The following is a 24,274-nucleotide window of genomic DNA, read 5'->3' as shown; positions in this document are numbered from 1 at the left end:
GTCTTATTAATATGTTATTAATTATAAACTTGAAATTTATTAACATTCTTTTTTTTACTCATATCAGTATTAAGTAGCCTTATATCAATTTTAGTAGCATTCATTTTCAATTATATTTACATAAGATAAAATTTATAAATCATTTATGTACTCTACTTTAGAATTTTTTTCTAAAAAGTCTCACAACAAGACAAGATCGATAACATATTCATTAAACATCGATAATTTTTAAAAATTTATTGTTACTTAAATCATTAGTGTACTCTACTTTAGAATTTTTTCTGAAAAATCCTATAATGAGATAGAATCAATAATTACAATGTTATTATAAATAATAATTATTATAAGTAATAACATTGATAATTTGTAAAAATTTATTGTAATTCAAATCATGATTCATATTTTATAATACTTTTTTGCAAGGATTTTTATTTAAGTAGTGTGTAATACTTATCTATATGTATCTATATGTTATCTATATATATGTATCTATATGTATCTACATATACATGTATTTCAATATCATAATGTATAAAAATATCGTACAAGTGTAACACTTAGTTATTTTTAAGAGACTTCTTAAGAGAAGTGTATTAAAATATATTTAAAAAGCATCATGTTGCAAAAATCTATTTGTGCTATTCTTACAATTTTCGTTCTAATAACGATGCTACAGGCCAGTCGTAAGTATCCAAATATAATATATAAATGTGATTATAAATAAAATAAATATGTCATATTATTTTCCAAAACATGGATATAGTAGTAAGTAGAATATATATTTTATCTTACATATTTAGAGAAACTATAACTTTTTTCTGTCTGTGTACTTATTTTCTGATAAATTAATTTGTTAAATTTTAAAACACAGATTTATGCAATGTATTAATATACAAACAATATTTAAAAAAATTTTAAATATTTTAAAAAATACAATCGCTATTATTTTAAATTTGTTTCAAAATATAAGCTATCTCTCGACTTTTGATTATTTATTATAGTGTATATTATATATATATATATATATATATATATATATATATATATAGATCTTTAAATATAAATCTCTAAAAATAAATTTTATATATATATATATATATATATATATATATAATAAATATATTAAAAATATAAATATATTATGTATTTGACTGAGAGAGACAAATTTTCTGATTTACAGCAGTAGCTGCCGAATCTGACAGCGGCCTATTTAGTAACATCTTATCTAACATATCTCCACTATTACCAACCGATCAAATTGCAAACAAATATATAAATAGTATATTAGAAATGACACAAGGAGTACATTTACCATGTATGATATATTCCATCTTCCCATGGGAATTCAACTGTACTAAAGCCGAATATTAGTGAGCCGAAATTTATTTTCTTCTTCCATATATCAAATATTTGAATCGTAAACATCATTTAAATAAATAATAATTTAAATGACATACAATTTCTCTTATAATAAACTTTATATAATGTATTAGTAGTTTTATTAAATAAAAACTCTGCAACATTTAATTATATTTGTTACATAATGCAATATATATGAAAAAAACTCTACAATGTGGAAATATTTTTTACAATATTGTTATAAGTTTACATAAAGTGCATTTAATATTAAAAAATAAAATTTTTTAGAGATTTGAAAAATCTTAAGTCACTTTACGTTAATAAACGTAATATTAAATATTTTATTAAAATAAATGTAGATACGTTTACTTTAATAAACATATTACATTTATTTTAATAAAAAAAATAGTACAAAAATATAAATTTCAATTAGACTAATCACTTGGCAATGGCTCTATATGACATATGGTGTAAATCAAAATAAATAAAATAAATATAAAGGATAAATAAAAACCAGACAAGGATTTAAATCATATAAATCCTCATCTAGTTTTCATTTATTATTTATATTTATTTTAATTTATATCATATGTTGCCATATGTTACCTTATACACACACATACTCACATATTTATATATATTTTTACACTCATCCGTTAATAACATTAAGTTTTATGATAAATTTTAATATGATATGAAACATATAAAGCTATAATAACATATAATAGCTATAATTACTCCACTACTTGTATGTAGATATGAATTATATATTATCAATTATTTTTTCTAGCAAAATATTTTAACTCTACTAAAATAATATAATAGACTATATTATTTAAATTTCCTAATTGAAAATAATATTCACTAATAGAAATGAGCAAAAAAATCGACATTTTCAAAAATTGACAAATTGATAACTAATCGTCTGCTCCTGTGTGAAAAAGCATCTATATATGTATAGATGCTTTCTTGATTTTCAAGAGGAATGTTCAAGCTTTAATTTGAGTTTTGTTTCATCTCAATACGATGATTTTTTGCTGATTTATCACCATTCGAATAATCTTCTTAAAAATCAAGAAAGCCAAATTTGAGTTACAAAAAATGTTTTATAAAATGTCGGACATTGAAAATAGACTTTGAAAAATGCAAAACAATTTTTTTTTTTTAACTGCGTTGCGTTGCTCAGGAGAATCAGTTCTCAGATACAAAAATGTATAAGTTTTGAAGCTGATTTATTTCCTAACAAATTCATATTTTAATCAATTATCTACTTTTTTTGATAAAGTTACACTGTCTTGAAGAAAATATTACAAAATGGACTTTCTCTTGTAAAATCTGCAATTTAGAAATAAGTTATCATGGAAAATTTTTCCAAAGAGAAAATTAAAATGTAAATCGAATCAAAATGTTCCATATGGTCAGATTTAAATTTTGTGTGATTGTGTGCATGTATGTACGTATGCATATGCATGCATGTGTCTGCTCTTGGCGTTATCCAATAGAATCAACGGCGTAGCAGAAATCTGATCCCATGTGTGTGTGTGTGTGTGTGTGTGTGGGTATGTGTGTACATGTTGTATGTATTAATGTTTAGTATTGCCTCCTTTCGTATTTATTAATTCTTCGATTCCTTGGCACACTCTTAATCAAATTTCTTATTTCTTCCTGTCTTAAATTGTTTCTCCATGCAAAGCGTTGCGGAATTACTAAACATCCATATACACACACACACACACACAAAAACATATACACAGACACACATGTACATACACGCCACACACACAAGCACGCACGCACATGGATTTGATAAGAAATAAATGAACTTCAAAACTTACACATTTTTGTAGCGAAAGCCGAGTCTCCTGAGCAACGTAATAGTTAAAAAAAAATTTATTTTGCATTTCTTAAAGTCTATCTCCAACACCCGCTATTTTATAAAACATGAGATTTCTACTATGTCATTGATTATGAATAACGTCAAGAACAGGACACATGCATGCATATATACATACACTCGTACTTACACAAAATTTAAATCTGATCATGTGAAGCATCTTAGTTCAAGTTACACTTTAATTTCCTTTTTGAAAAAGTTTTCCACGATAACTCATTTCTGAATTGCAGATTTTACCAAGAGAAGGTCCATTTTATAACATTAATAAAGATCATAGAAAATTGATTAAAATATGGATTTGATAAGAAATAAATGAGCTTCAAAACTTACTCATTTTTGTAGCGAAAGCCGATTCTCCTGAGCAACGCAATAGTTAAAAAAAAAATTTATTTTGCATTTCTTAAAGTCTATCTCCAACGCTCGCCATTTTATAAAACATTTTTTGTAACTCAAATTTGGTTTCCAAAAAGAACGTTTAAGCTTTAATTTGAGCTTTATTTCATCTCAATACAATGATTTTTTGCTTTATTACTATTAAAAGATATTAAAAAATTATGCTAAAATTGAATGACCCGTTTTTTTGCAAGTAAGTGTGTATATATATATAATATCGGAAATTTTCTTATGTCCTATTTTAAAGAATATACAATAAATACCTATCAATTTTTGATATCATAAGTAAAAAATCTTTAATAATCTTTCATAATTACGTCACACGCAAAAAAATGCGAAAATAACAGAAAACAAGTAGACTGCAAAAGATAAGTAAATATCAAGGATTTTTTTTCCATATGAAATTACCATTGATAACTATGCGTCAATTTTGTCCGTGAAAAAATTCGTTTGTATTATTAGTTCTGCTTATCTTTCCGAGCCAACAGTTAATGCAAACCTGAGTGCGCGATCATACGTTTATTGAAAGAAAATAAAGAAAAAATATTTATATAGATAAAAAAGACATTTATATAGATAAAAAAACTTGAAACACAAAATAAATTATAAATTATCAATCACTATTCGCAATCAAAATTGGTATGTATAATTATAAAGTACAACATTTGAAATATTAATTCGACACATTATGATGTCTTTTTTAAATATCATTTGCCATTTTTATCGTACACAATTTGGACTAATTTATGCTAGAATGTCAAGCTGTCAGAAAATTGTATTAGATTAATTATTTCTTCTGATAAATGAGGGAAAAAATGATAAAAGAAAAATTGCGCATCCGAAAAGGTGTCTAAAAGAAACTTTGACAAGATAAGAGACAAGGCAAAAGTATAAAAGAAAATTTTTATACTTTCAGTTAAAACCAATAATTCACAAAATGAAGATACCAATTCTTGTTTTCTGTCTGACTGTAATATTTGGAAATATATCCTGCAGGATATATAGTAACGAAAATGTCGATTTAATAGAAGGAACTGCGGGTAAGTTATATATCATATATAATTTCAACATTATATTAACATTATATATAAAAATACTTATATAACATTTAAATATTTGTAAAATACTATCAAAATATTTTTAAATAATATACTATGTAACAATAAAACTATATAACATTACTATTTAAAAAACATTTCGATCTTTTTCATGAAAATTTGTAATATTTTTAATTAAAAAATTATTATTTACGGAATTATATTAATATAGCATTGAATACGGAATTATATTAATATAGCATTGAATAACGCGTTATAATACCTAAATAATATTAAAATCTTGAATGTCGTCAGTAGATAAAATAAAATAACGTAATTTAAATCGACCACACACACACACACACTGGCAATTTATTGAGTGGTAAAGAATCACAACACTTCGACCATAGGTTTTGGCTCTTATCAAGTGAAAATATCTTTTTTTTTCTTTTTTTTTTTTTTAACCAATATATAGTGAAAAAAGAAGGAATCACATGTCAAGATCGTTATGTAATTCCTTCTTTTCTCACTATATATTGGTTTAAAAAAAAGATATTTTCACTTGATAAGGACCAAAACCTATGGTCGAAATGTTGTGATTCTTTATCAACCAATAAATTGCCAGTGTGGTCGATTTAAATTACGTTATTTGATAATACCTAAAGTTTATCCAATGTTACACAGTGCAATTTGTTGTTAGATAATCTTTTAAAATTATTCTTTTACATATGTGTGCACGCTTTTTTAAAATTTATATAAGCTTATAATCGAAGAAGAGCTATTTCATGTAAGGATATTAAGTAAAAAGTTAAGTAAAATTATTATAAAATTTTTCCAGGTGATGAGAATTATGATATGAATTATTTCGATGTACCTTCGGAAAAATCTCTCTCGAGATACAAAAGAGCCAGTACGCTATCTCCAATTACGGATACTTTAATAGATACGATAGAAACTGATGTAACTGATTTAATTCAAAGTTTATCAAATTTAGTCAAATTTATTGAAGGCTTATTAACTGGACAAAAAGGCTTATGTCCAATGGGAAATTTGTCTGTCGAACAGTTAATTAAAAAGTTGTTCGAAGAGATAAAGCATCCGATCCAAGCAATCGAAACTATAATTTGCTTTATTTATAATAGTATTGGAGAAGAAACGAGTTCAATAGCATCCACATTATCCAAAACTATATCAAAATTTACATGCACGATATTTTTACCAGGACTACACAAAATATTGGGTGAAATAGATAGTAATTCTAATTTGCCTGCAAACATCAAAACTCTGATCTCGCTATTTAATACATTTTATCCGCTCATACAAACAACATGTAATAATAAATAAACAATAATACAATGTAATAAACAATAATACAATGTAATAATTAAGTAAACAACATAATAAAATTTAATTTCAATGAAAAATGGAAAATAAAAATGTATCATTTATAAAAATATATTTAAAGACTTGTATATTTAATTATCTTATAAAAATTTTCGATTTCAAAATAGCATCATTGTTGGAATATCTTATCACAATAGAATTTTAAAAGAAATTTATGATGTTAAGAAGTAAATTAAAATTAAAATATATATCAAAAATTATTAAAATTAAAATAGATAAAATTATATAAATTAAATAAAGAGAATAACTTAAACATTATTCACAAATTAAGAACATGAGTAGTGTATTATAATATACTTTTACATCTTATAAATATATAGAATATATATTAGTTTTTCTAATAAGTAGAAGGATATTGTAATTTAAAAATATTTTAATAAAGTCTATGCTACATGATGTACAATAAAAATAAAATGATTAAACTAGTTGTAAAAAGATTTTAATTTATATATATATATATATATTACACACACATTCTCTTTTTTTCTTTATACATAAGAGAAACATTATTAATGAGATACATAAATCTCATAACAATTATTTCACAGAAATACACACACACACACACACACACACACATATATATACCCAGCAAACACCAAATAACATTTATATAATTGTTAGTAATTTCTCACTCAACAATATAACTGTTACATGTTATGTAACTGTTACATACATGTTTCCGAGAAATTCACACAGAAACATATTTAAATAAAGATATGATCAAGAAATTTACATCATTTCCAATTTCTATTTCGCAATCTATTTAAAAAAAATTTTATACAGAATTCTGAATTAACTTATATAAACAAAAGATAATTTTTTTATCTATTATTGTCAAAAAAAATAATCATTAGAAAACAAATATAAATTTCTACATATTATTGAATCCTTATTTAAGCATTTATATTTAATAGTCATCATCATCATCATCTGTGTATTCGTCTTTTTCTAAAATTTTCGATACTTCTTCTTCGTGCTCTTCAATCTCATATTTAGACAAATGTGGTTCTCCTTCCATAAATTTTGCAAACCTGAAAAATTCATACAGTTGATGAAAAGATTTATTTCCTATATATATTGCTATATTAAATGTATATAATTGAAATTATATAACCTTATAGGATCTTTTAATCTTAAAACTGTCTTCCAAGGATTACATTCTGGACTAGAACAATAGTTTTGTAATTCTTTTAGAGATTTCCTAGTATGCCGTATTCCTTCTTGATAATATTGATCCTCATTTAATAATTTTCGCTTTTCCGGAAACACAGTTTGCCTTGTTTAAAAAAAAAATAAATAAATACTAAGCAATATTATCTTTTTGTGTTAAAAAAAAATTAAAAAGTATATAGAAAACATTTTTAAAATACAGATAAATGTAAACATACACGATACATAATTTATTATATCCATATATTTTAAAAATTTTGAAAGTATTATTAAAATTAATAGAAATTATTATGTATCAGACCAACTTAGAAAATATTTGTAGCATTTCTTATATACTTATACTGTTGATAATAATAATATTTTTGAATAAAATTTAATAATTCAAAGATCATAATATGCGATCGATTCTCTCATATTTTTTTAAATAAAATGGATAAAAGAATTAACACATTTTATTGCAAATTATAAATATACACAATTTCTATATATACATATCATATAAAAATGTATCGTATAAAAAATATATTCAGAAAATATGGAATAGAAGGTTTCATTATAGAGAAACCAAACAACTTAAATAAAGCTTATTAAAAACCTGTTAAAGTAGTGCATGTTAACAATAAGCTTGTTTAAGTTTGTGCTTGCTTAATTAACACTAAGCTTGTTGAAGTTTTGCTTGTTTAGTTAAAAAATATATAAAATAAAAGCTGATAAAAATAAAATTACATATGATTATATAAGGCGTATTAATTATTACTTACACTACATAATATTCTTAAGTATTAATTAATACAATTCGCACTGATATGCTATAAAATATCTCTACAAAATCATAAAAACTTATATGAAACTTATATGAATCTATCAAAAAAGCAACATAAGCAGAAAGGATAAGGTATGTGCATAACAGATTTGAGAGCTTTATTCAAATAATTCGACAATAAAATTTTTATACAACAGCTCTGTGAGATAGTGTGCGAATAACTGATTGCAGAAGCAGAATTATTAATATTCTAGTCCTGTATTGGTCGTCTTATATGCTTACCAATACCTCTTTCCTCTTTCGAGCGCTGCCTTTGGAAAATTATAAAGAAGTACGAGTATAATGCAGCATGAAAAGGATGCTTCATAAAAGTGACTGCTATTATATACCATTGCCAATCCTATAAGCTGTATAAATATAAAGTTATTTTTATATCAATAAATGCAGAATAAATTCAAAAATTATATCAATAAATAAATTTAAGAAACAAGTATTTTACTGTATAAACAACATACCTGCAAAAACCATTGTATTATTTGTTTTGTTCTTTTATTGGTAACTGGACCAAAACGATAACAAATTACAAAGCTAATCAGAGAGGTAACAAGAATGTACCACATAACCCATTCTCTGTATTGTACTATAATTAAATGCGTATTTTCCCACAATACTTGAGCAAGATAAAGACTCATTGGTACAGCAAACATTAAGTACATAACTTTTCCCTTAATGAATAAAAGATAATTTAATAGATATTTTTATAAAGAATTATATTTCTCTTCAATAAAATATCATTATGTTAAAATAATTACCCGTGGTATCAATTTTCCTGCCATATATGTTAAAAGTATAATCGATAAAGTGACCCCAAATATTATGCCACAAGCATAATAAAATAATGAATTTCGACTTAATATATATGCGTACCAGAAAATAATAATACCTATTATCATCATTGTCAATCTCCAAACATTGATACCTGATAAAGAATAAAGATTATTAATTATGTTAATACAAAAAAATAATTTTATCGTTAGATTCAGATGCTTACGTGTTTCTGTTAGATTTGTTATATATCCAGATTCATTAGAAGATTCTATGTAAACTCCTATACATGTATCTTCAAAAGGGTTGATTTTTAATTGTTTATGTTTTTTTGTATCAAACAAATTAAAGTTCCATGATTTCTGATTATCATTGTGTTTTTGATGAATTTCTTCCGGGGTTTTGCCATCATACAAAGTATAGGAATCTGAATTAATATCCAGATGCATCTGGAAAAGATTTATGTTAGATATATATATGTATGTATATATGTGTATAAAATTTTTAATATTATTCGTATTATTAAAATTTTTTTACAGTCATAGTTCTCCATATATGTGCCAAGTACTTTGATGTAGCAGTATGGCAATATGTTTTTAATCCAGGATTATTATTTTCCACAGTATCACCTGCATTGAGAAAATGTACTTCTGCAACATTAAATCAAATATATGTTAAAATATTTTCTTACAATTAAAATATTAAAAATTAATATCTATACAATTATCTCGCTCTATTTTCAAGGAATAAAGTTTCTAATTTTCTTGTTCTTATTGAATGTATGTGTTCTATTTAAATGTATAAATTGTATTATAGAAAAATTGATTGAAAAATTTGGTATTACAATTTGATAAAATAATAAATACTTAAAAGTAATTGAAAAAGAGTTGCAAATATAATATGGAAAGATTTTTTTCAAATCAAAATTAATATTTACATATTTTAAACTCACAGTAATTGAATGACACATGTCAATATTTATTTTATAAATTATTAATTTATGTAAAATATTAAATATATCCATAATTAGTAAACAGATTCCGATAATAAAACTCCAAAAACCACTCCAAAATATAAAAAACTTGCATCGTACCCAAAACATTTAAACATATTGTATGACATATTGATACATGGCATTATATTACAATTAATATTTTTGATAACATATTAAACAGAATGTAATTCTTGTGTGACTTTATTGACAACGTCAGATTATTTCAAACATATTTTTTTTAATTGTACGGGTTATATAGGTTAGATAGACTTACTCGGTTCTTCGAGAATACGCGCACAAAAGCAGCAATGAAGCAGACAGAGATATATGAAAATCCATTTCATTAATACGGCCGTTTTATCCATTTTTCTAATTATACAAACTTCTCCTTCATACGTGCTACATCTATTATCATGCTACGTCTATTATCATGCTGATCGCATGCCGACAACACGAAAATAGTAACAAAAAATTTGAAATATGTCGATACAAGAGCAAACGTTTCGCGAGATAATCGACTATCGAATATCGATCGATTGTTGTAAAATCTCGTCATTAAATTTATGTAAATAGGTATGTAACGTAAAATAACGCATATGTATATATTTTTAAACGGAATTCCATATTTTTCTTTTATTTTTTTTCTTTCTTCTCCCTCTCTTCCTGCAAACTACAAATGTACAGTGTAAAAAGTGTAACGTAATGTAGCTAAAGAGAACAGATTTTCAACTGCGAATCGTCAATCGTTTTTCGATCATCCTTGGATCCCACCATTCACCGCGGGCTCGCTTGACATACACAAAAATAACAAATGTTTGTAGAGGGAAATAACTTTTATTATAGAAACTGTCACAATTTGGTAAGAAATAATACACAGTTTAGAGATTGTGAATATAATAATGAGCCAATTTATTACAGTACAAGGTAAATATATGTAATCTTAAGTCATGATCGATTCCAGCATGTATAGATTGAAAACCAACAATATTATAATTTTTTTTTATATTTTCTTATGTGAGTATGTTTTAGTTGGTCAATGCGGGAATCAAATAGGTTCAGCTTTTTGGCCCTTAGCCTTACACGAATATGGTATCCAGACTACTAGTGGTGGTGTAAATTTGCTCAAAGTACAACGAAATCATGTCAAACATATTAGTGATCTCTCAGATGCATTTCCTAGTTTCTTCCACGTTCCAGTTAAAACAGATAACTTGTACTTTGAAAATGTAGCTGACTTAAGCAAGGCAAAAGTTAAAGCTAGAGTGAGTACATTTTTCTCTATATTCAATTGCTTAAAACTATTGCAAAATAATTAAATCGTTTCTTAAATATAATTTAATAAAATAATCATCCAAAACAGGCTCTTTTGATAGATATGGAAGACAGTGTTGTATCTAGATTTAAGCAAGGTCCATTGCGTCAGTTATTTGACCAAACATGTATTGTAACAAATTATCCAGGATCTGGAAACAATTGGTAATTATAAAAAGACAATGTTTATATATATATATCCTAGATGTAATTTAAAAATATAATAAACAGAGTAACATGAGATTTAAAAAAATTTATTTCTCTTCAATAGGGCAATAGGATATCATGTTCATGGTAGAGAATATCATGATCGTATAGAGGAAAGTATAAGACACATGGTTGAAAAATGTGATCGACTTCATGGGTTTTTATTAATGCATTCCTTAGGAGGGGGTACTGGATCTGGACTAGGCACAGCAACCTTAAAGCTATTAAAAGATTATTACTCTCATGTAGAAAGGTGCTTATTGCGAATATTATATATGTAACATTATGTAAACACATAATGTTACATATAATATATATAAAAATTAAAGATATACAATATTTTAGGATTGTATCATGTATATATCCAGCAAATATACAAGATACTGTAACTGCTCCTTACAATACTTTACTTGCAACTCAAGAACTTATAGAACATGCTACATGTGTATTTCCTGTAGAGAACAAGGCTCTTTTAGATATATGTAATAGTCAAATGAATAAAAGAGAAAATACAAATCAAATAAATTATAACGCTTCATGTAAACCATTTCAAGATATGAACAGTATTATTGCCAATATGCTCTTGCACTTGACCAGGTAATTAAGTTTTCTCAAACTCATATATAATAAATTTAAAACTTGTAAAGACAGAAAGAATTTCTGTTTTAGTGGATCCAGATTTCCAGGAAGTTTAAATATGGATATGAATGAAGTAGCTACAAATCTAGTACCTTATCCTCAATTACATTACATATTTAGTAGTGTCAGTCCTATAACTTTATCCGCTCCAAATATGTGCACCATGCAAGAACCAAAGTACATAGCACTTTCTGCCTTTAGTTTTTATTTTAAAATTAAGATTTAGAAAGAATCTGAAATATTAATACCAATGTTTAGGTTGCAGGATGAATTATTTACTAATGCATGGTCGCGAAATAATCAACTAATTAAGTTAGACCCTCTTCAGTCTACCTCTGTAATTCTTGCTGCTGCACATATTGCAAGGGGAAATACGACTTTAACTGATATAAAAAGAAATGTTGAAAGGTACTTTTTTCTTAAAGGATTTTAATTTACATATTTTTAATTTATTAATTATTTTATATTTATACAACTAGAATTACTCTTTGTTCATAGATTTCAAAACAAATCAAAGTTTACCTCATGGAGTAGGGATTGTATGAAAATAGGATTATGTTCCATTCCTCCAGCAGGACACTCTTCATCATTATTGTGTCTTCTTAATTCATCTACTATGTCTTTGTTATTTAAAGATGTAATTCAGGAGTTTTCCAAGTTGTATAGGAAAAAGGTACATAATGATACAAAACTTAATTTTTTTATGAATAGACACAATTGTTTCCATTCTGACTTTTTTTTTTAAATTTATGAATAAATGATTTTTTTTAAATATAAGTTTAAAGATTGCATGATTATAAAAAATATAAAATGAATAAATAAAAATTATATTTTTTTAGGCACATATTCATCATTATACACAAGTACATGGATTTGAAGAAACACAATTTATTGAAAGCAAAGAAAATATTCTCCATTTAAGCGAATGTTATGCAGAAATACAGAATATGAAAGAGACAAACATTTCTAGATTACAAGTAATTTAACAAATTTATAAAAGAAAATTTAGAGAAATGGAACATAAATGTTACATCATTTATACATATTGTAAAGAGGATTTTTTTTCTTGATATTATATCAATATCTATTTGTTTTTTAAACTTTTTATATATTTATATATACACAACATAATTTAATAAAAATAAGTGACTTTAAGGATAATAACAAAAGCTTATTAGTATAAAATGAAACATATGTGCAAGATTTGTCAACAAAGCTTTAGAACATTATCTACATCGCAGGAATATTTATTAGAAAAGCTTCATGTTTTTGTATCCTATATCTTTCAAGATTCACATATCTTTGGGCATGTATGCAAATATATTTTTAACTTACATTATCTTATTTATACATTTTTTGTGCTCTTAGCTAGCAGGTATTTGTGGCAAGCCAAACTCGTCCACTGGAACGCCATCCTATAAACACATAAATAATCTTATTACATCAATAGTTTTTATTTTAATCTAAAAACTATATATCTTTTTTTATTGTTATGCTGTTTTAGCTATAACGTTATTCTTTAATTATACAAATATTCTTATTAAAATAAAGACCTTATTTTTGACAGAAGCTGCTCCAGGTTCTTTATCTGGAGCACTAGGTGCTTTAATAGCATCATCTAAGAAACTAGTATCTTCATCCAAAGCAAGGTCATCACCAAGAGCCTCCAGTTCTGCTGCAAGCTCATCATCATCAATTTCTGGCATCCCATAACTACGACCCATTGCTTCTTGAACTTCATCAGCTTGTTCTAACATATCTGCCAAATCATCTTGTAAATCCTACACACAAAGATGAAAAGATATGTATTTAGTAAAAATTTCAATCAACATTTGTATCCCAACTTACTTCAATTTGATCAATATTGATATTTTTGAATTCCTTTTGCATTTGTTTGACACCGTCTTTCATAGCGACTACAGTTGCCTGGGTATCTTTTAACGTTTGAGTGGCATAGTTGGCTTGCTCCATGTTAAATGCCTGCTGGCGCAGATTGTCTACTTGGGCTTCATACATTTTCCGCTGTTTCAGTACACGTAGCGCCTTAGCCTTCACCGCGTTCTTAGCTGGTCCATCTCTCATCTTGAGCATCTGATCTTTGTACTTTTTCAGCTCCGCATCTAATCTGGCTATCTTCTTCTCTGCAGAGTCCGCCCTACTGTCAACCTTGATGAAGGTATCATATATTTACCAAACAAGTTTCTCTAAGTCATAAAATATCTGGTATCATAGTGTTTAACATAAATTGTATAAATTTTCCTCGATATAAATATCAGAAATAACATAGTGTAAAGCAGTGAAAAATAAGAATGTTGTTTTTCTAACAACAAATTCACCATACTTACCCCTGCAATGCAGTCGGTGATGCTAGGTGGTGGTTCTTTAGGCTTGCCACGTCCGAAAAGTCTATTCATTTTTGCGAATTAGAGTTATTATTTCCAATGAGACAATCTTCACGGGTTATATCTTTCGATCTGTCAAAACGTGAGGTCTGGTTAATTACTCCGGTAATTCAGATAGATAGGACAAACGCGTAATGCGAAAGACGGGACTCTAGACGAGCTGCTGACGTCTCTGTAGACAAGGATACATTTTCCAATAGTGAATCAGCTTCTATAGTGATTTTTAAGTCGCAAGCACTGAGAACGTTCGATTGACCAATCAGGACAAAGTATCCTTTATTCCGATTGGTCCACGCGTTTATAGCGAAAGGAACCTCGGCTACTTTCGGACTCGTTTTAAATTTTAGTAATCGATCTGTTTATTTTCACATTCTAAAAAAATTAAGGACTTAATTGAACTATTATCGATCCAAACGCAATTATTCAAGGAGAATTTATTTCAAAACGATATTTTTGAATACAGGGTCTAGAATAGACGAGAAGAATGTTAAAATCATATCACACAAGTAAGGTAATGCAATTATAACCAATACTAAATTCATGTTTTTTTCCACAGATCCATCTTTATATTCTACTTTTTTATTTCACTTTATATCGCAGAGAAATTCAATATTCAAATATATACCCAAAGATTAGAAAATGCAAATTATTCCTCAACCAAATAATTCAGATAATTCAGTTCTTACGCACGAATACAATTTAGACAAAGTCTCCGAAAAAAAGATCAAAAATGCCGATTTTGCAAGGAAATTAAATTAATCTCGAGGCTTTTATCATCGTTATCAGCGATAGCAGAAATCTCGACAAAATTAGATTAGATTACCCTCTCGTTTGGCGGAAACACCATATCGCTATAGCATCTAATATACACAAAGTTACATAAGTAAATAAGCATAAGAATGTGCGTATCACGAGCAATGTAGGCCGCATCTGTGGCCATAGTTCGCATGCCGTAGCTAATAATGGGAGAGATTTACCGCACATCGCGCAGCCTCCTGACAAGACAGCTCGTCGCGATACCCCGGGTACGAAGACGCGCGAGATTCGAGTGTAATTACGACTCATACTTTATTCTGTCTCGTTCTGGGATGCTCGCGCGAGATGCTTGTTATCCGCAGCTATAAATCATTCGTCGCGATATTTTTATTTTACGCAGCCAACTTGCAATCTCCCGTATATACCATAGGCTGTCTCATTTCTCATTCTTCCCTTAGTACGTAACCGAACGGCTCTTATCAAGCGACCGCTTATCAAGCCGCTCGCTCGCGATGCTTGCGTTAATTGTTATTGGGAAAAATTCGAATAAAGGTATATAGTACATTTTACGATCATTACGAATGACTTTTCACTTGATAATATTGAGATTTGATTTTGCCTTTGCGAGCATTTCATTTTGAAATTTTTCACCAATTTTTAAGAACGTCATCTATCCTATTTATCTTATTTTTTTACTTTCTTTTTAACTGTTACATTGGAAAAGGAAAAATTATGATTTATTTTCTTTTAGATGCAATTTCCAAAAGTTTAAATTAATTTCGTCCTAAAATTCATTAATTTAAAAATAACTTAAAAATAATTTGAAAAAACTACTGCAAACTTAACGTAAAACTTAACTAAATATTTAATAATTTTAGGACACTCTGTATAACCAGAGGGTCACGAAGAGGAGGGTGGCAGCTAGGAGGTGTACACGGGATATGGGGTGACAGGCGTCGCGGTGGTGGTTTCGGTGCGGCCGCGATAGCGATGGCGACACAACGTCAACGTCAGGGCGCCTGCGTCAACAGAATCGCCGACGCAACGGCGGCGACGGCGACGGCGAGGACGACGACGACGACCACGACCACGACCACGATCACGACCACGACGAGGAGGCCGATCAGCAAGTGCACGGACGGCCGGGCGAATATCGCCGAATGCGCACGGTTTGACGCGCGAGGTCACACGGCGACTTATACTCGAATACAGGGCAGTGGCATGCCCCGATCCGCGGCGCGGCCGCAGTGTTCCAAGAGTCGGCACGACGCACGAATCGCACCGCTGCGGCGCGCGCGCGCGCGAAAGGCACACACGACGACGACGACGACGACGGCGACGACGACGACGAGGCACCAGCAGCGGCGGCAGCAGCAGCAGCAGCAGCAACAGCAGCAGCAGCGGCGACAGAGGAGAGACCACGAAGTCGCGTCGCCGAAACGCGTTCTGCTGACTGGAGTTTTCCGGGCCTCCTCCTCCTCCTCCTCCTTCTCCTACTACTACTACTCTTCTTTACAGCTCCATCAATTTTCCTCTCTCTTTCTTTCCCCTCTGCACTATTTGAGCGCGGTCGACGGAGGCCCGAGGGCGTACGCGCGACGGAGAAGATACAGAGGCTAGACGACGGTGAGACAACGGTGTGTCAAGGGAGGGAAAATATGCGAACCGATCGGGTGGCAACGTTAGACCGTCGCTAGCACCTCGTAGAGGAGGAGGTGGGAGAGACCGACGTATACGTGTGCGGTCAGAGGTGGTGCACGGATATCGTGTGTAGGCGGATCGGTGGTGGAGGCGGTGGAAGAGGCGAACCACAGGTCGCCCGCCGCGCGCGGACACCGCAGTGTGCGAATCCGCTCCGATTGTCCGCTCCGATTTGCCCGGGTGGATACACGTCGTAGTCGACGGGCACGGTGAAGTGGTAGTAACCCTGACCTGACCCCCGCGCGCGCTACGCACCTCGGACTCGCGCTCGCGTTTTGTCATCAGTATCCCCGCGAGGCTCACGGTGTGTGCGCGTGCAACAAACACATCGCCGAGCTCTCCTCCGTCCGCGTCGCGCGTTTCACGTATGTAACGGGCTTATTGACGATCGATCGATCTCGCGAGCGCGACACCGATACGCGTCGCGTAACAATCGGTGATCGGCGAGACGAGGAGTAGTACACGACTATCGTTCCGCGAGTGCCCGCGAAGAAATTCCATGGATTATCATCGTTCTCGTATCAGTCCTCACTCATCTCGAGGAAATCTTGCGAGCTTAGTGTGACGGTCGTCGGCGAAAGACGCGAATCCGTCATTTTGTCGGGTTCAGGGTGGAAAAACATATCGTGTATACGCTCTACACGCTCTTCCTTCCTCCCGTCCTCCACCTTCTCCTGCTCCTCCGTTTCTGCGATACGATCCGCGGAGCGACCTCGCATCGTCGTGTGTGTGTATGTGTGTGTGTGGTAGTGGGAAGCAAAAGGTAGTCGCGCGCGCTGCGTTGCGTATTTGGGAGGATTCCAAGTGGTCCAGCGGTGTGTTTCCGTCAGAGGATCAAAATTATGTTCGCCAGGGGGTAGTTCTCGGACAAAACGTATACGAGGACGGTGGTCGAGCGAGCGAACGAACGCGGGGGAGGTAGTCAAGAGTAGCTTCGTAACGAGCAGCGCTTCGCATCGGAGCGCCGCGACGACGATGACAACCCGCGTCGCCGAGTAATCTTGGCTCTTCGACAACCAAGAGGATGCCACGGGGACAGAGTCGCTGCCGAATTGTACCGGGGCGACGTGACGTCAGCGGGATCTAGAGAAGCGTTTCCGACGAGAAGCATACGGTTTCGTGATAAGAAAACGCGGAGACACGAGAGTGAGACTACGCACCGTGGACTCTCTTGAGGAAAAATAGACCGAGGCGGTGAAAATAGAAGGTGGAACAGAATAGAAGATAAGAAGTCGGACGAGGAAGAGAGAGAGAGAAAAAGGTGCGGAGAGCGAGAGTGCAGAGGGGCAGACATACGACGAAGAGCATCATCGCGCGACGTGGCCTCTCGGTTTCCGGGGTCTCTCTCTCCGTGGGTGTTTTTACGCGTGCGGCCGTGGATCGATAGTTTGTCCCGCGAGCTCGTGCTGGACAGAAACGACGACGAGTCGCACTACGTGGAAGAGACCCGCGCGATTCTCTCGCGTTCAACGACAACGACACCCTCGTGCCGCGAGTAACGGGACCCCTGGGAGACGAGTAGAGAAGAGGAGCGAGTTTCCGAGCGGGCCTAGCTGAAAGTGCTGCTTAACGCGACGGTTGGACGCAACGTTTCGCGGTGATTTATGGGGGACTACAGCACGACAAGTCTCTTTTCCAGTATTCTGACCAGCTCGAAACCCAGCGCGACCACAAGCAACAGCGGCACTGGCAACAATAGCAGCAATAACAACAGCAGCAGCAGTGGTAACGCCATCGGCAGCGCCGCCGTCACCGTAACAACATCCACGATGCAGGACGATCTGCTGATCGAGAAGCAAGCCACCGGCAAACCAGCTCCGCTCTCGCCGAGCAACGCTCTCGACGCAGTGGCCGGACAAGACAAATCCAAGGACGCGATCGAAGCGGAGAGTATCGCCATCACCCCGACGACGCCCTCGTCGACGGATAAGGACATTACGTGTAGCACGACCTCGGCCCTGCAGGGCTTCGCTGATCCCAGCAGCCGCGTACCCAGCCTCTGGTCCGCGCCGGATGACAGCGGCTTGCACGCCGCGTTACCTGTCAACGGCTCGATCGCCGCCTTTCAGAACTTTCCGACTGGCGGGCCCGCGGGCCTGTTCGCCAGCACCGGTGCCGCTGCCGCCGCCGCTGCCGCGGTGTCGACCGGTACACGTCGCGCCATCACAGCCAGCCACAATTTTCCTCAACAACAACAGCAGCAGCAGCATGGTAACGCGGGTGCACCCACGGGCGCCAGACACGGCGGTCTGCAAGTATCGTCCGCCCAACAGCAGCAGCAACAACAACAACACCAACAACAGCAGCAACAGCAACCGCCGCCGACATCGCATCCGGGAGTCTACCTGCCTGGTAAAGGCTACGCCGCGTGGTCGGGCGGGCCGCAGGCGCCTCAGCAATGGGGCGCGGGCCCGCAAGCGGCCGCGGTCGCCAGCCCGGGCCTGTCACCTTGGAATCGCGGCAGATCCGTGCCTAATCTACCGCCACTGCACTCGTCCCTGCACGCTGCCGCGGCGGTGGCAGCCGGTCTGCAAGGCCGGAAGCCCAGTCCGACGTTTCCGGGCCATCCGGGTCCGGCAGCAGCGCATCCCTCTTGCATCAGCCCGGTCAAGTTCCGTCGGAGCACCTCGTATCCCGGCAAGGGCAACATATATCCGCCTCAGCCGGCACCGACCTTCGAAGTCACCGCCGCCGAAGAGAGGGATTTGCTGCAGCTGCCCCCGTTCCAGCAGGTAAGTCGATTTTCAAGTTGTCTCGAGTTTAGGAAGCGGTGCCCAAGTTACCGCTTAGTAAGATATTAATAAGCAGGTGGACAAACTTTTCCAGAATTTTCATTTATTTAATTGATTAATTCATTTTTCTAACAACTCGGGAAAATTAATGGAGATGAAATTGAGACTTAATTTAATTCGAGAAACAGAATATTTCAATTTTAAAAAATTAATTTTCGAGTTCTGAAAAAAGCGAACTGGAGCAACAATGAATGTCCTAATTTATTCATCTCCGGAATGAGAATTTTTCCACAATCCGTTGGAATGAAACACTTTTGCGAGGACAAACAGCTGCTCGACTGAGTGCTCAATTTCCCAAGGATTTTTAACTAACTGGTTTTCTCTTGTTCTTTTCTCTACTTAAATAAACTCCCGCCCATCTCTAATTGATTAATGAATTTAAAGCCAGAAGTTAAAGCCAACATCGCATGTTTAATTATCAACTCCAGAAAAATATCTTCGGATATTAATCACGTGCCAGTCACACAGGAAGCTAGATTACACTCTTTTCCCTGTACTCGATAGTTGCGAAGATCGCGAGAAAGGAGGAGAAAAAGCTCGAAGAATCGACCTGCGGCTTGTTGTTTCGCTCGATTCGCGGGCGCACCGATGGCACAGACGTTGCCACGACTTTTTTAGCCGAGTAGCATTGCGTTATCGATCGTGGTGGAGAGCAGGTAGTATAGCCAAAGGTACCCGCTTGTAAAACTGCGCCGGCAATCATGCGGTCTCGCAGGCCGACGAGGAAGGCACGCGCGCTCCGACTTCCGCAGTTTCGCGCTCGTTCGGTGTGTGCCACGACACCGCGCCACGTGTTCCTCGTAGCACCAGGAGTTATGCAACTCTTGGAGAGAGAGACGGAAGAAAGAAAGAGAGAGAGAGAGAGAGAGAGAGACACTTCTCGTATTTAAATTTAGCCGATACGTTTCGGCGATTAGTCATGCTACTTACGACGTGACATCGTGGTCTTTAACGGCGTGATAATGTCGCACCGGACAGTCGTAAGCGAATGTAACCTCAGGGCATAACGTGTAATCGGTGGACGCCTTTCCGAGAATGTTACGCAGTCGAATCCAGGTTATCTCTCACCTCGCCGCGCCGCCCATCATTTCGCATATCTATTCGCGTGATAACGAAATTGCGCGTATAATATATATAAGCACTGAAAGAGCAGGTTGAAGCTGTACCGATAGCGTTTCGGAAGTCTTTCTCTCGTATTTCGACGCGATCATATTTTATCGTAATTCATATCGTTGAATAAAAATAATCGATAGCGATATAAAGAAGAAATAAATAATGATATGAATGATGAAAATATGGGTTAGCGCGTTTTTGTTTTCTCAATTCTATATATTTCCACACCTCGCCCCATTTACGTCCTATGCGCACTGACGTTATGTTACGTTTCAAACGTGATATTGATCTTAAACGGAAGCTTTCATTATATGTATATATCTTTCATGCAATATATATGGTTAGTGAATGAATAAATAATTTCGTTTATATGCGGCCACTGGCTTTTTCGCTATAAGAAGCTTAATTCATATAAATTTAATGTAAAATCAACGTGCACGTGTATAATATTACGTTGATATATATTCTAGTACATTGGATGAAATTCGTTTATATTGTTATTACTCTTATTATTTATTATGCGCTTTGTGATAAATCTCTTTAAATTTCATTCAATAATTTTCCGTAATATAATTTTATGAATAACAAAATAATATCTGAATAAAGAAAGTTTAGATTAGTTTACACACGTGCGCGTTAGATTGTTTTATTAAATTATTTCAAAGTTATTTTTTTGAGGATTGCATTTATAAATATACAAATATTTATTTCAAGATAATTTTACATTTTTATGATATGGAACACACACAGTATAGAGCGAGTACAAAAGATAACTAAAAATATGTGTGTAATTATTTATTAATGGTCAAATTATCTATATATATATATATATATATATATATATATATATATAATATATATATAATTATCTATATATAACCATAATGTTTTAAAAAAGTACCATAATGTTTTAAGTTTGACCAAACACTTTTTATATAGCAAATAGGAATTATCAAGGTTATCATTAATAATCGATTTCACTTATTTTTTGTTATCTGGTCGCACTATCGGAAACTATTTCGCTGATACTTATTTTGTCGTTCAAGTCTGACCTAATTCCTTTCCAACGTAGTAACAGTGTCTAGCAGAAGTTTAAGCTCAGCTATTTTAACCATCACTCGAAAATAGATCTGCATACTATTCGAGAGAAATGGCGGATGTCGTCATGTTGTCAGCTATTAACTCCACGCACCGCGTGTTCTAACACATTTATATATTTATATATAATATAATACTTTCCTTCACATATAATATTTTCCCGTATTTTCTTAACGATTTCAAATAATGTGAAGCTTATGGTATAAAATTGTGATAAAGTATCTATAAAATATTTAAAAATAAATATTTTCTAGTATCTAATAATATAACACACACAATATAAATATCTGTGATATATCCGCACTGAAAAGTGTAAATAAATAAATTTTTAACCTTTAGAGATTTCAAAATGTGTAATTATATGTACTGATATTATATCTGAAAAGTATTTTAAAATTCTTCCAAGTGTTATATAATTATTCTAATCAATTTATTAACAATTTATTAACGCTCTATACTTTTATATATGCATTAAAATTCTGTTTTTATTATTTCATATTTTAATTGACAAAGAATTATTTTGACATTTTTTGGCTGATACACAAAAATTCGTCATTTCGTCAAATTTATATCGGTAGACATCTCATAACTGCGTTTCAAGGAACGAACAGGTGAGCTACAGAGCGCAATGCAAGATGGTCGTTTATCAGTAACCTTAATATCGTTGATTCGACTATACATCGCCACGAACAATTAGCTCATACACAAACAAGTCGTGAATATGCGACCCATACATCGATTCAATTAAACTTTACCTCCAGTAGAAATTACGGTATAACCCACGCTTCTCTCTCGAGATATTTTTCTGAAATTTTAGTTATCATGTTAACATTTAATGTTGTAAAACTATAATTTATTCTATTGAAATTCTCTTTTACATGTGAAAAGTGTTATATGAAGTTAAAAAAATATAATATACATTTTTAATTTTATATTTATATTAAAATTATTAAATTTTATATATCAAATTCATATTTCTTGTTCATTCTTCTTTAAAAAATTCCGTTTTAAATATTTCAGAGGGTGAATAATGAAAAATATTTGCATAGAGTTTAAAGCATTGCCTTTTATCGTTTATTACCATGAAATATAACTCCTTTTTATGCGCTTTAATCAAATTCGCATCATTTACATTATCCATCATATAACTATAGCAATTCATATTGACGTGAACCATTGTATTCCAATCGTAATCAATAATAGTAGGAATTAATATACGATAACACGAGGAGCGCAAAAATAACTGTATTTTTTCGACAATTTTCTGATTTGTGCCGCGGTCTCGATTCACGCGATCCATTTCTGTGTGGGAACAGTCGATGAATAATATACGAGCACAAGTATCGCGGATTATGGAAGGTGCGCGCGCACGCGCCCAAGTAATACGCCTAACAGAGCGAAGAAATGTTCGAAGTCCGATAACTCATTGCTCGTCATTCACCTTGAGAAGGGGAATCGGAGCACGTGTAGTAGGTCGCCTCTAGCCGATATGTCGAGAGGACCAATCGCCAATGAATACATACACATGCATACGATACGATCGCTCGTGTGGGTAATCGCGTTGCAATACGTAAAAAAAAAAATAAAATTGTAACGCGATGGATGGTATACGCGTAGAGATAACGATTTTTATTGCCGCTGCTTTTACTTGTGCGGCAAACTTGAAACGTCATTACGAAACGTGGCCTCGCTGTTGAAATGGGTCTGACGAAACGCGAAGAATCAGAACTTCGCTTTGGCTGGCCCGCACGTGTTTCCCGGCCAATAGCGTTTCTATTTACGGCATTTTATCATGCAACTGGGCTAAAACGATGTAATAACGCCTACGAAAGTGTCATGTGGCTGACGAGTCTGCGATCGTTGGAAAAAACGGAGAGGCGGCCCGCAATATGTCGCGCGAAGGTCGCCCTCGTTCCGGGGTCGAAATTGATCTCCGATAGATCGAAGGTGCGCGAAGCTAATTTTATTCCGTGTGCACGTCCGACGGGAAGAAACACGAAAAGACTTTCTTAGGAAACTTTTTATCCGCATGCGACAAGTCAGCCGCAGCTACTTCCAAAGTTTCTTGTGTGCATTCTGCCGAATAAATTTAAAGAACCCTGTATACATGTACTGCCTGCCTTAGATTTTTTCCCGTGTTTCTCTTTTGTCTACAGATTCTTTGACAAGTTGATGTGTCTATTCTGTAAAAATGCTCTATAACGCTGTATCTCTATAAGCTATGTAGCACTGTAGAGTAAAAAAGAAAGAGCGAAAAAAAGAAAGAGCTAAAGAGCTACAGAGTTACAGAGCTTACAGAGCGAAAATTTTCTTACCGAATATACGACTAAGTTTTTTATTGCCAAAAATATCGAAATATATATATACTAATAATTTTAAAACTGTGATAGAAATGGTAGAAAAAATTTTTAGA

At 33.3% G+C, this 24,274-nt stretch overlaps 5 protein-coding genes across 7 annotated transcripts in view; 3 read left to right on the top strand and 2 right to left on the bottom strand.

Moving 5' to 3' along the window:
* Positions 1-578: 578 nt before the first annotated feature.
* On the top strand, positions 579-6,054 carry LOC105256493. Its single transcript, XM_025406461.1, has 4 exons — positions 579-683; positions 1,181-1,370; positions 4,563-4,686; positions 5,522-6,054. The coding sequence occupies exons 3-4, from the start codon at positions 4,584-4,586 to the stop codon at positions 6,025-6,027; spliced, it is 609 nt and encodes a 202-aa protein (XP_025262246.1). The 5' UTR covers positions 579-683; positions 1,181-1,370; positions 4,563-4,583; the 3' UTR covers positions 6,028-6,054.
* A 903-nt stretch (positions 6,055-6,957) lies between these two features.
* On the bottom strand, positions 6,958-10,314 carry LOC105256491 (nuclear envelope integral membrane protein 1). Of its 2 annotated transcripts, none has more exons than XM_011266436.3 (8): positions 10,117-10,314; positions 9,386-9,498; positions 9,075-9,297; positions 8,836-9,002; positions 8,539-8,748; positions 8,312-8,430; positions 7,205-7,366; positions 6,958-7,121 (listed from the first exon to the last, which is right to left on the bottom strand). In XM_011266436.3, exons 1-8 carry the CDS (start codon positions 10,205-10,207, stop codon positions 6,998-7,000), a joined length of 1,209 nt encoding a protein of 402 aa, XP_011264738.1. In that variant the 5' UTR covers positions 10,208-10,314; the 3' UTR covers positions 6,958-6,997. The 2 variants fall into 2 exon arrangements, with proteins under 2 accessions (XP_011264738.1, XP_011264737.1); XM_011266435.3 differs by having other exon boundaries at positions 8,306-8,430; positions 10,117-10,313.
* A 132-nt stretch (positions 10,315-10,446) lies between these two features.
* Positions 10,447-13,050, top strand: LOC105256490 (tubulin epsilon chain). Of its 2 annotated transcripts, none has more exons than XM_011266433.3 (9): positions 10,447-10,766; positions 10,872-11,104; positions 11,203-11,318; positions 11,425-11,613; positions 11,706-11,957; positions 12,030-12,176; positions 12,258-12,407; positions 12,498-12,672; positions 12,839-13,050. In XM_011266433.3, the coding sequence occupies exons 1-9, from the start codon at positions 10,742-10,744 to the stop codon at positions 12,983-12,985; spliced, it is 1,434 nt and encodes a 477-aa protein (XP_011264735.1). In that variant the 5' UTR covers positions 10,447-10,741; the 3' UTR covers positions 12,986-13,050. The 2 variants fall into 2 exon arrangements, with proteins under 2 accessions (XP_011264735.1, XP_019884703.2); XM_020029144.2 differs by having other exon boundaries at positions 10,862-11,104.
* Positions 13,051-13,358: 308 nt separating this feature from the next.
* On the bottom strand, positions 13,359-14,586 carry LOC105256489 (charged multivesicular body protein 5). Its single transcript, XM_011266432.3, has 4 exons — positions 14,345-14,586; positions 13,848-14,165; positions 13,553-13,780; positions 13,359-13,414 (listed from the first exon to the last, which is right to left on the bottom strand). Exons 1-4 carry the CDS (start codon positions 14,411-14,413, stop codon positions 13,364-13,366), a joined length of 666 nt encoding a protein of 221 aa, XP_011264734.1. The 5' UTR covers positions 14,414-14,586; the 3' UTR covers positions 13,359-13,363.
* Positions 14,587-16,501: 1,915 nt separating this feature from the next.
* Positions 16,502-24,274, top strand: part of LOC105256488 (cytoplasmic polyadenylation element-binding protein 2) — a 125,881-nt gene continuing 118,108 nt past the window's right edge. The window contains exon 1 of the mRNA XM_011266431.3: positions 16,502-19,590. Within this exon, the coding sequence (XP_011264733.1) occupies positions 18,463-19,590 (1,128 nt within the window). The 5' untranslated portion in view covers positions 16,502-18,462. The remainder of the gene's footprint in view (positions 19,591-24,274) is intronic.

The sequence above is a fragment of the Camponotus floridanus genome, unplaced genomic scaffold (genome assembly GCF_003227725.1).
Source record: "Camponotus floridanus strain SB8 unplaced genomic scaffold, Cflo_v7.5 scaffold1, whole genome shotgun sequence".
NCBI classification, from domain to species: Eukaryota; Metazoa; Arthropoda; class Insecta; order Hymenoptera; family Formicidae; genus Camponotus; species Camponotus floridanus.
This window is presented reverse-complemented; position numbering and strand designations above follow the sequence as displayed.

Excerpts from the sequence above, each read along its gene's own strand:
- LOC105256493 (XM_025406461.1), top strand. The coding sequence starts at position 4,584 with ATGAAGATACCAATTCTTGTTTTCTGTCTGACTGTAATATTTGGAAAT. Across the intron at positions 4,687-5,521 it reads TTTAATAGAAGGAACTGCGG|GTGATGAGAATTATGATATG; the intron begins GTAAGTTATATA and ends AAATTTTTCCAG.
- LOC105256491 (XM_011266435.3), bottom strand. The coding sequence starts at position 10,207 with ATGGATAAAACGGCCGTATTAATGAAATGGATTTTCATATATCTCTGT. Across the intron at positions 9,499-10,116 it reads GCGTATTCTCGAAGAACCGA|AAGTACATTTTCTCAATGCA; the intron begins GTAAGTCTATCT and ends TTAATGTTGCAG. Across the intron at positions 7,122-7,204 it reads AGATTAAAAGATCCTATAAG|GTTTGCAAAATTTATGGAAG; the intron begins GTTATATAATTT and ends TGAATTTTTCAG.
- LOC105256490 (XM_011266433.3), top strand. The coding sequence starts at position 10,742 with ATGAGCCAATTTATTACAGTACAAG. Across the intron at positions 11,319-11,424 it reads CCAGGATCTGGAAACAATTG|GGCAATAGGATATCATGTTC; the intron begins GTAATTATAAAA and ends TCTCTTCAATAG. Across the intron at positions 12,408-12,497 it reads ATAAAAAGAAATGTTGAAAG|ATTTCAAAACAAATCAAAGT; the intron begins GTACTTTTTTCT and ends CTTTGTTCATAG.
- LOC105256489 (XM_011266432.3), bottom strand. The coding sequence starts at position 14,413 with ATGAATAGACTTTTCGGACGTGGCAAGCCTAAAGAACCACCACCTAGC. Across the intron at positions 13,781-13,847 it reads TCAATATTGATCAAATTGAA|GATTTACAAGATGATTTGGC; the intron begins GTAAGTTGGGAT and ends CTTTGTGTGTAG. Across the intron at positions 13,415-13,552 it reads CAGCTTCTGTCAAAAATAAG|GATGGCGTTCCAGTGGACGA; the intron begins GTCTTTATTTTA and ends ATGTGTTTATAG.